General features: G+C 51.2%; 1 protein-coding gene across 1 annotated transcript in view; it reads left to right on the forward strand.

The window, feature by feature from the left end:
* Cib4 (calcium and integrin binding family member 4) overlaps nt 1-8,047 on the forward strand; it is a 66,544-nt gene extending 58,497 nt beyond the window's left edge. Inside the window, exons 4-6 of the mRNA XM_057782103.1 lie at nt 4,994-5,103; nt 5,851-5,939; nt 7,952-8,047. Of these exons, the coding sequence (XP_057638086.1) occupies nt 4,994-5,103; nt 5,851-5,939; nt 7,952-7,982 (230 nt within the window). The 3' untranslated portion in view covers nt 7,983-8,047. The remainder of the gene's footprint in view (nt 1-4,993; nt 5,104-5,850; nt 5,940-7,951) is intronic.
* The last annotated feature ends 2,081 nt before the right edge of the window (nt 8,048-10,128 follow it).

The following is a 10,128-nucleotide window of genomic DNA, read 5'->3' on the forward strand; positions in this document are numbered from 1 at the left end:
CTATGAAGTCCTGGCTGGCCTGGAAGTCACAGAGATCTATCTGTCCCTGTCTTCCCAATGCTGGAATAAGAGAGGATCCCATCTCTTAAAGTCTTGCAAAATTCCACCCAAAGTTCTGGCCAAGCTGCTTCCCATCTGGCCAAGCAGCTGGCAGAATACAGTTCTTGTGTTCATGAACCTTTGACCCCCAGCTTTGTGCTGGTTAGGAGCTGGAGTCTGCCCTCAGCATCTGAACACCCCAACCCTTTTGTCACATAGCCTTTCCAGCATGGCCACTTGTCTTCAAAGATAATGGGGGCAGGGAACAGCCCTCTAATCGTCTCCTGTTAGAATGGGGTCTTCCATGGCATGACCTGGCCGTGGAAGTGACACCCATCCTATCACGCCTGCCAAATTCTGTTGGCTGGAAGTGGGTTACAGTCTCCGCCACACCAAACAGCACCAGGGTTCTACAAAAGCATCCACACCAAGAGGTGTGGATTATTGATGTAGTCCAGGCTAGCCTCAAACTCATTGTGAGACTGAGGATACCATGAAGGTCTTGATCTTCCTGCCACCACTTCCAGAGTACTGGGATTAAAAGCCAAGTACTATCAACTCCAGCTCCAGACATCTGTCTCATATGGAGTATGTCCACAGACAGAGGTACGGACCCCACGAAAGAAGGGAAGGCCTGGGATAGAGTGAAGTAGCTTCCAGAAAGCCAGGCAGCTTCTTTGCACAGCTGCGGAGCAAACCTCTTCCTTCCCTGACTTGAGGTTTATTCATCTGTGTCCATGAACTAAAGATGACTGCCCTCATACCCACATGGCCTATAGATCCTACACCGAGCAACTGGCGACAATTTCAGTTTCTCAGCAGGCGCTGAACAACAGCTCAGGCCTCAGCGAAGCCTGATACCGTGGTTGGAGGATCAGCCTTGTCCAGTCACCTATGGCCAAAAGAAAAGCAGAGTCTCCTGACTAAACATGGCCCCAGAAGACATTTCTCAGAGACAGAAAAAGCTGAGTGTTATGTCTCTTGCCTGAAATCTAATCTCTGCACTCAAGAGAGAAAGCTGGAAGAAGCAGAAGTTCAAGGTCATGCTCCCACGCTTAGTGAGTTCAAGGCCAGCTTGAGGTACTTGAGGCCTTGCCTTGACAGAAAGAGGGAAGGAAGGGAGAGAAGGAGGCAGGCAGGCAGGGAGGGAGGGAGGGAGAGAGGAAGAGAGGGAGGGAGGGAGGGAGGGGGAAGAAGGAGGAAGAGTGCTCTACCATCTACCCATGGTTTCCAGAGCCTAATAAACAAAGTCCCCAAAGCCCATCAGGACAGTAGATGCCCACAAGCGTCTTCTAGACGCAGGGCCAACTTTGCTTAGCTTTATAAAAGGGAATGTTCAGTCCTCAGAGGTTAGACTGAGTGGTTGGGGTCAAGTCAGAGACCAAACAACACTCCACTCCACCCCAGTGTCCTTGTATCTGTCTTCATCCGTCTCCAAGCCCCTAACACAGTTATTCCCCTTCCCCAAGGACAACAAGCACAAAGAGCCTTCAAAAGTTCAGTTAAATCTTCAGTATAAATAGACGCCTGGGACTCGTGCCCCAGCCTGCATTCAGGACACCCAGACAAATCAGAATTGTCTTTGGGTTCTGACGATTTGTGACCACAGGCAGCCGTCAGCTTAGTGTGAGACAGAACTCCAGGGTTCTTGCACCTAGTCCCTGGTACACAGAAGCTGCCCAGTAAGTCTGAAGTAAGCCCATAAGGAAGGAAGAAGGGGAATTAAAAGGAAGAGCAAAGAGGCAGACAGAGGAGACCAATGTGTTGGTAATGGTCATGGTAGTGGATCTTGTGAAACTCCAAAGACCTCTTGATGCTCTTGACCTGATGACTCTGGGTAAGGTTCAGGAGGGGACCAAAGATGTGGATCCTCTGGCCCCACTTACACCTCTGAATCAATCTCCATCTTAGCAAGATACACCCCTTGTGCCCCCACCAATCTCAGCCTCTGAAAAGTCTAGAAAGCCATGCATTAGCCTCCTGCCTCCCAAACCTGACTGCATACTCCAATCACCTGGGAGTTAAATCAAAGCAAGAAACAACTTGATGGAATGGTATCTCCTGGCCTCCGGGCTTTTGCAAAGCCCCCGGCAGGTTTGGAGGCTCTGGAGGCTCCTTCTCTAGCTGGCTGTATTACTGTATCTGTTAGGATTGTATCCAGCTACAGGTAGCAGTGTCCCTGGTTATAAACAAACAAACAATAAACAAATGAAAGGAGAGAGAGAGAGACAGAGACAGAGACAGAGAGAGACAGAGGGGGGGGGGGCGTCTGGAGTCAGGCAGTCCAGAGCTGGACTGATGACTTCGGAAAGCAAGCAAGGGCCCAGAATCCTTTGTGCTTCCTCAACTGTAAAGTCCTGGTATGAGACTGTTGTCCTATTGTCCTCCTGTGCCCACAGACTTCTCATCTTTATTCCAGGCAGGGAGAGTGGTATGGAGGGAATGGGGGAAGAATAAAAGTGAAAGCCACATTCAAAGACACAAATAAGTCAGCTCTTCCCAAGCTTTCTTGGAACGCCACCAAGATACTTCAGTTTATATTTCCGGGGCCAGAATGATGTCATACGGCCACCCATGGCTGCCGTGGAGACGGGAAAGCCATCCGTGTTTGTTCATCTGAACCCCGGGGTCATCTTGAACAAGAACTGCTTTGAGAATGTCTCAGCAAGGCTACAGCACCTTGAGGTCTGGAACTCATCTCCTGGGCACCAGTTTCTGCCCCAAGGGATATTCTGGCCTCAGTGTGATCAATGTCACATCTCTCCACACCTTCAGGAAGATTTATCAATTGTCAGCTTCCTAATCCAGGTGGCACCAGCTATGGCTTCTCGGGCAGAAAGCAAGTTGCAGGTTTTGCGACACCTTCCTGAGACCCGAGCCAATGTCAAGGATGTCAGTGGCTAGGCGTGGCAGCGGAGGAAGCCTAGGGAAACTACTGAAGCTGCCATATTGGTCTGCAAGCAATGAGCTTTAGCTCATTTCGTGACAAGCATGTTTAGGAGGGGCTCGGAGGCTAAACCTTAACCAATCCAGTTCTCTAAGCTTACAGTGTGAGGCCCCCACACCCACCCGAGGGGTCGGTCACAGGCAGTGAGTTCTAAGACGGCTGCGTTAGCATAGACTGGGACCCAGCCAATGTGCAGACTCCCCGGCCCTACCCTTTCCCAGACTGCTCTGCCCTTGCATCCCCGTAGGACAGGAACCATCCAGGACTACATTTACTCTAGCAAATGATTCTGTTTTCAGATGGCTTGGGACCAAAACCATATCATTTTCTGTAGTCTCTGCATATGGGAGCTAAGCCAATAGGATGCCTGGGCACACTGCAGGGGCTTGGGGAGAGGCTGTGGAGGAGTTTCTTACCGACAGTGTGGTGTCACTGCGCCTGCTCGGTGCCTCCTGGGGGCGGGATGCTCCCTTTCACCTGCTCCGCTGATTCATGTCCGGCGCAGGGAGAGCACCCAAGATCAGCTCGGACTAGGGCTCCAGTACAGACCGGGAAATACAGTCAGGGACGTACCTCACCTTCCATATGCACTTTCTGCCTTTGGGGGCAGATAGTTCTTGGATCTGCCATAAAAGGACTCTGCGGTACCAGCAGAATCTGGACCTCAGTTTCCCTAATGACCGGCTAGCTCTGTTGGCCATTCTTCAAGGTGGGATGTTACAGCCTCTCAGGTTTTCATTTTTAGTACGTAACAGTGAAGCACCTGATGGAGAATTAAGCCCTGGCTACAGCTAACAGGAGTCTTCTGTATTCTAGACTCATTCCAAGGGATGGCTATGGATTTCTCATTTAACCTTCACAGTGGAGAGGTACAACTATTGTACCCATTTTACAAACAGGGAAACGGAGGCTCAAATAATGAACTGGGATTAAATATATATCTTGTGGAGAAGCCACAAGTGGTTGTCCACAGTGGTCCTAAGGCTCTGTAACACTAAGGATCAAGGCGCCTCTTTCCTGTTGCTTTGCCTTCTAGTCCCATGGTGACCTCATTGTCTCAAAGACCTTCCCATAAGTCACTTGCCCTCTTCTGCTAATACATCACTGGGCAGAGCTTAGCCATTTGGCCACCTCTTGCAGCAAGGGAGCCTGGGAAATTGTTTTATTTGGATGATCCTCTGCCCAGCTAAAAATTGGTAACTTTCTGTGACAGAGATAGCCGTGAGGGGTAAAGAGCCCAGATTTCCTGTAATGTTAAAATGGTGGAGTTTAGTCATGTCCCCATCACTTACCAGGTCGAACATTCATTCATTCATTTATTCATTCATTCATTGAGACTCCACTCTGTGCTGGGCACTGTCCTCAGAATTCGGATGCCAAGCTGTAGGGAGCATTGCTCCAACCCCCTACTCAGTGAGGAAACAGCTGGAGTTCTTGAAGCCAGCCCATTAGCTGTGCAAGCTTCAAGAACCTCTGTGCACTTCCCTGAGAAGCTAGGACCTGCATCCAGATCCCTCAGGCAGCTACCACACAGGGACAGAAGCATGGGATGATGCCCAAGGCTTTTGGTCCCAAACCCAGGCCACCTTTCACTCTTCTACTCTGACCATAGACTTGAGTGTGTGGCTAGGTCAGCCTAGCTGGGTTTGAACTTTGCCCTCCCATTTCCTGGACGTCCGGACAAGCTATGTCACCCATGAACCTTGGTGTACTCTTGACAAAAATAAGACAATAAAAAAGTGGACAGTGAGGACCGAATGACTTAAAGGAGAATACATCCGAGCACACAGTAGGTGCACAGTTGATGTCTATAATCATTGCTATTATTGTTGCCTTACTTGTCTACAGCTGGTCCAGCTGCTTCACACCTCACCCCCACAAGTCAGCGAGCTGTGCCCCCTCATGTCCCAGATTCTAGACACACTCGGAGCAAGTGGACCCTCCTTGGCCTCCCAGAGGCTGATGGGAGTTGGTCTCAGGGACTCAGCCTCTGTCTCCTCTCTGCAGATTTTAACGAGAACGGCTTCATCGACGAGGAAGACCTCCAGAAAATTGTGCTAAGGCTGCTGAAAAGTGACGACGTGTCTGAGGATCTGCTGATGGACGTCACGCACCACGTGTGTATCCAGAAGCAGAAGAGTGGGGCCCGAGGGTCCCGGTGACCACACAGAGCTCCAGGATACCAGGCCACCTTCTTGGGAAGGGATCCAGGGTCAAGCCTGGAGCAGGCAGCATATATTCCCTGCCCTTCCCCGGCCAGCAGCCACCACGGGGATGGGCAACACATGGTGCCTGAGAAGTGGGCACACAATGGAGAGAACTCTGCTTCAGAAGTCTGTTCTTCCAGTACGGGCCTTCTCTCTTCCTTCCTTCCCACCTGAGAGCCTCCCACCGACGGGGGTCACCGAGGGCCCCTGGGCCTAGAGCAGCTTAGCATGAGATGAACACATCACAACGTTGCCCTGCTCACATTGCTCAGCAAGGCATGGGCACAGCCCTGAAAACCTAAGATGGGGCACAGGCCCATGAGCTCTCAGGCTGTGAGAGCCCCTGAGGATTTCAGGGCTGAATGGTGTCACTTCCTGCCTGACTCGGGTTTCTTCCAATGCGGGGCTCATACCTGCGTTTGGCTGATGGGGTGAGTGGGGACCACTCTCCTCACTACCACATTGGTGCTGGGGGCTGCTGAGGAGACTCCTTCCAAAAGGCCAGCCCGGGATGCCTCCTGCACCCCTACCTTAGTGCACACCACTCTGTAGGGGGCAGGGGCCCTGAGACACCTCCCATACGCTAGTGCCTTTACACTGTCTGTCTCTATGGAGACCCATCTCCTGGGGTTATCTCCACCTTCTTCCTTCCGCCAGGTCCTGAGCGAGTCAGATCTGGACAATGACAACATGCTGTCCTTCTCCGAGTTTGAACATGCAATGGCCAAATCTCCAGATTTCATGAAGTAAGGCACTCTTAAGGGGAACGGCTGTGCAGCAAGGTTGGAGGCAGGGAAGGCTCCCTAGTCTCTGCTGGAACAGCGCCATGTCTCTGTCTTGCCATGAAAGTCCTGAGTCTCCTGGCCTCCACTGATTCTTTTAGAAGTAGTGAAGCCAGTGTCTGAGAAATCTGCCAACCTTGGGGAATCAAGACAGGAGATGACAGGATTCCAGGGTTTGCAAACCATACGTGGGGTTGGCGCAACCTCAGAGACATTACTCCTAATGGCCAGAACATCTGTGAACATCTCCTGGTACCTGCTGGGCTTCAGATCTGAAGCCCACTATTACCCAGATACACTAGGAGCTGGGGGGGGGGGCATTGTTCAGCAGTGTAAGGATGCCAGAGGAAGAGCTGACAAAAGAAATGTCACAAGAGAAGCAGCTAATTCTACCTGAGAGCAGAAGGGACCTTACTGATTTCTGTTCCAGCCCCCCTCCAGATGATGGCCCTCTGTGTTCCCAAGGCTGCATTTGTCAGTCTTCTGGTTCCTTCCAGTTCAGAACAAATGCATCCTCTCCAGAGGTAGTCCACGTCATGACTGAACAGTCCGGCGAGAACAGCCTTCCTTGTGCTGAGTCAGCATCCCGTGACGTGTCTGGCACACTTGCCCCTAACGCTGCCCCTTGATCTCACAGGCAAGATGATTTTGATGAGGAGGAAGGATGGTGACTCTGGAGAATTTTACAAACCAACTCAAAAAAAGGGACAGAGCGGGGTTGAGCAGGAACCTTAGCAGAAACCCAGGCAGCTGCATGTTCTTCTCTCTCTCTCTCTCTTTCTCTCTCTCTCTCTCTCTCTCTCTCTCTCTCTCTCTCTCTCTCTCCCTCTTTTCCTCCCTTTCTCCAATCCACCTCTACCTCCATTAATCCTACTTCTCTACTCTTTCATGCCTACCTTCCGTACGCACAACAGCAACCTCTGGGTTGTCAGACACGGGGCCGTCATGTGTCACAGGCTCCCAACAGTTTATGTTATGTTTCATTGAACTTCAGGGACCCTTAAGTGGTGTCTCAGCTCAACTCCAAATTCCCAGAGTGATTCTGATTGGCCCAGCTGGGCCCACACCTCTTTCAACCACAAGGATGGAGATGAAGGCTCCTGACTCCATTGTGGCTACCATCAGAGTGCTGTGGCTAGGGCAGAACCTACATAGGTCTCTCTTGGGATCAGTCCTCTCCGAGGGAATTCCTCTTCCTCCACAACAGCCCCACACAACCTTGGCACTGGAACCCTATTTTCCTTGTACCTGTGTCTAAATTGCTCCCATTTCTTTCCATTGGCTCTGACACCCCTAAATTCAGAAACCTTTTGTTTTCTGGTGATGCTAAAAGAAGCTTAAAGAAAGTTTAGGGACTGGAGAAATAGCTTAGTCGGTGAACAGCTTGCTATGCTATGCAGTAACGAGGACCAGAGTTTCATCCCTGGAGTCTATAGCAGAAGTTGAGTGTAGTGGCATATGCTTGCAATACCCAAGCTGGGGAGGCTGAGACAGGCTGGTCACAGGGCTCCCTGGTGCCAGCAAGAGACTTTGTCTAAAACCAAAAAACAAAAACAAGGTAGATGGCTCCTGAGGAACCACACCTGAGGTTGCTCTTTGGCCTCCACACATGTACATGAGTGCACATGCACCCTCACTGACACTCATAAGCATACACTCATACACACCCACGCACAGACACACACACACAGACACACATAGAGACACACACACTGACACACTGACATACACATACACTCATAGACACCCACGCACACACACACAGACACACACAGAGAGACACCCACGCACAGACACACACAGAGACAGATACACACAGACACACTCACACACAGACACACACACAGACAGACACACTGACACACATACAGGCACTCACAGACACACACACACACATGGTCTGAGTCGGCTGGGACTATTACCTACAGAAACAGGCCTGATGGGGCCCTCAGATATCTCTGGGTTCTTCCTTCCAGCTCCTTTCGGATTCATTTCTGGGGATGTTGATATGGAGGTACCCTCTGGCCCAGCAGCCTCAAGGAAGACGACTGGACCTCCCCTGCACCCTGGCACGGTGGAATCTGACTTGAAGGATGACTTGTCCCTGTCCCTCCTTCACCTCTAGAATGTTCACTAAATAAATAAAAAGAAATGTTTTCCCCAGCTCCGTCATGCCCACCGCCTTTGGAAGGCAGGTCCTGCATAGGGCGTTGGTGCTGAGATCTGCTCATTCTAGGACTCAGGTTTGCCAAAAACTCCAGGCGAGCCAGGATGGTGATCTTTTTTAGGACAGAGTTCAAGCCTCAACCCATGTCAGAGGAGAGGACTGAGCCAAATAGAACAAAGTTCCGAAGAAAAATATTCGACCTTCCCTCCTCTGGAGCCCACCCGTGACCCATCCTCTCCCAGAGCAGCGTCAGGGATGTGCGCATAGCTGTCATTCCAGCTGGCGCCTGGCTTCTCTGTCTTCCTCCCACAGAGAAGACATCTTGGCCCTGCTTGCCACCCTTGGGCTCTGGGGATGGGACCATGTGTGACCAGCATTCAGGGCTTATTTGCTTTGCTATTCAGCCAAGCCCTGCCATGAATTTGGCCACTCTGGGGACACTTTGGGGTCCAGCTGGCCGGAGATTCAGGGACACAAGAGAAGTGCACCATGGGAACTTGTGGGAGCTGCCAGATGGACTACCTGCTGGGCACGTGGTTTTTCTCATCTCTGTGGTCCCAAGGGAGGTAGATGAGCACGGGTTACACAGGAAGGGTTACTTTCTCACAGTGTGCACTTGAATTCTGTCTTATGTCTCGACTCACCCATTTGGAGGCAATAGACACCCAGTGCTCCATGAAGTCGCTTTGATCTAATCCAGGAGGGGCTGGAAGGCTGGGGGATCCCAATGGCATAGTGCACTCCCGAGTGGAGATTTCTTCCCCAGAACCACCTATAGGGCCGTTACATCCTACTCTGCCCTGTTAAAGTCTCCCAGGAGGTTGGAAGCTGTCACGTTGACCCTAAAGGTCACCTAGGCTTGTGACCTTGGCATCCACTCCCTGTGGCCAGGTTAAGAGTATTTAGTTCCAGCTCACCCCTCCATCTCTTCGTTGGGTGGTGGTGACACATGCTTTTAGTGCCAGCACTTGATAGGCAAAGGGAGGTAGATCTATGAGTTCAAGGCCAGCCTGGTCTACGGAGCGAGTTCCAGGACACCCAAGGCTGCATAGAGAAACCCTGTCTCAAGAAAACTTAAAAAAAAAAAAAGACCTAAGCTCAAGGGTAGATGCCCACTCAGCTGGCTCCTGCCAGTCCATGCTAAATACCGATGTTCAAAGAGTTTCTCTTCAAAAGCTGCCCCACTGCCAGGCCCCTCTGGATCATAAAGACCCCTTCTGTCTCCACTTTAGCTGTGTGAGAAGCCAGGAATGGGGAGCCCCAAAAACCTGGTTCAAATCTTGTTTGTGTCCTTTCCTTACTGTGTGGGCTTGGGCAACTTTCTCAGCATCCTGAAGGTTCCACATCTTCAGTGAGACGCTGTGCTTACAAGTTATCATAAGTGTCAATTAAATAACACCAAGGCTCCAGGGACAGTTCCTTCCCATGAGTGAGGCTTATTTTGACTGTCAATTTGAGTGGATGAAGAAACACCTATAGAGTTAGTGACACACACCTTTGCATACATCAGAGAGGGTGTTTGTGGAGTCAGTTAACTGCTCAGAATGTGAGTGGCAAAATCCCACGGGCTGGGGTCCTAGACCGAGAAAAGAGAAAAAGTTAGCTAAGCGTGAATACCCAGGGCAGCTGTTTGGGAGCCATGGTGCCCACTTCCAGACGTGGGCTGGGTGTTCTTAATTATGCTAGTGAAAGCAGGTGTGAGGTCCCCACCCCTGAGGGACCCGCCTGGGCAGATGCATGAGCCTGACCTTTGTCAGACCCTCCAATCCCACCTGCCTCAACTTGGGAGCAGTTGGGTGGCCCACTGCAGCTAACATTGCGACTTAACTTGAATCTCTTAGGCTTGGCTCTCCCAGGTGCGCAGGATACCCTATGCATGGTGACAGGACCCAAAGGAGAGGCACGTGGGGTGGTTGTGGCTGAAGATTTTATTTCAAGCAAGCCAGCCTGGTCAGGCCAAGGCTCCCTGGCGTCAGCCACCTGGTT

Source organism: Chionomys nivalis, chromosome 1 (genome assembly GCF_950005125.1).
Source record: "Chionomys nivalis chromosome 1, mChiNiv1.1, whole genome shotgun sequence".
NCBI lineage: Eukaryota > Metazoa > Chordata > Mammalia > Rodentia > Cricetidae > Chionomys > Chionomys nivalis.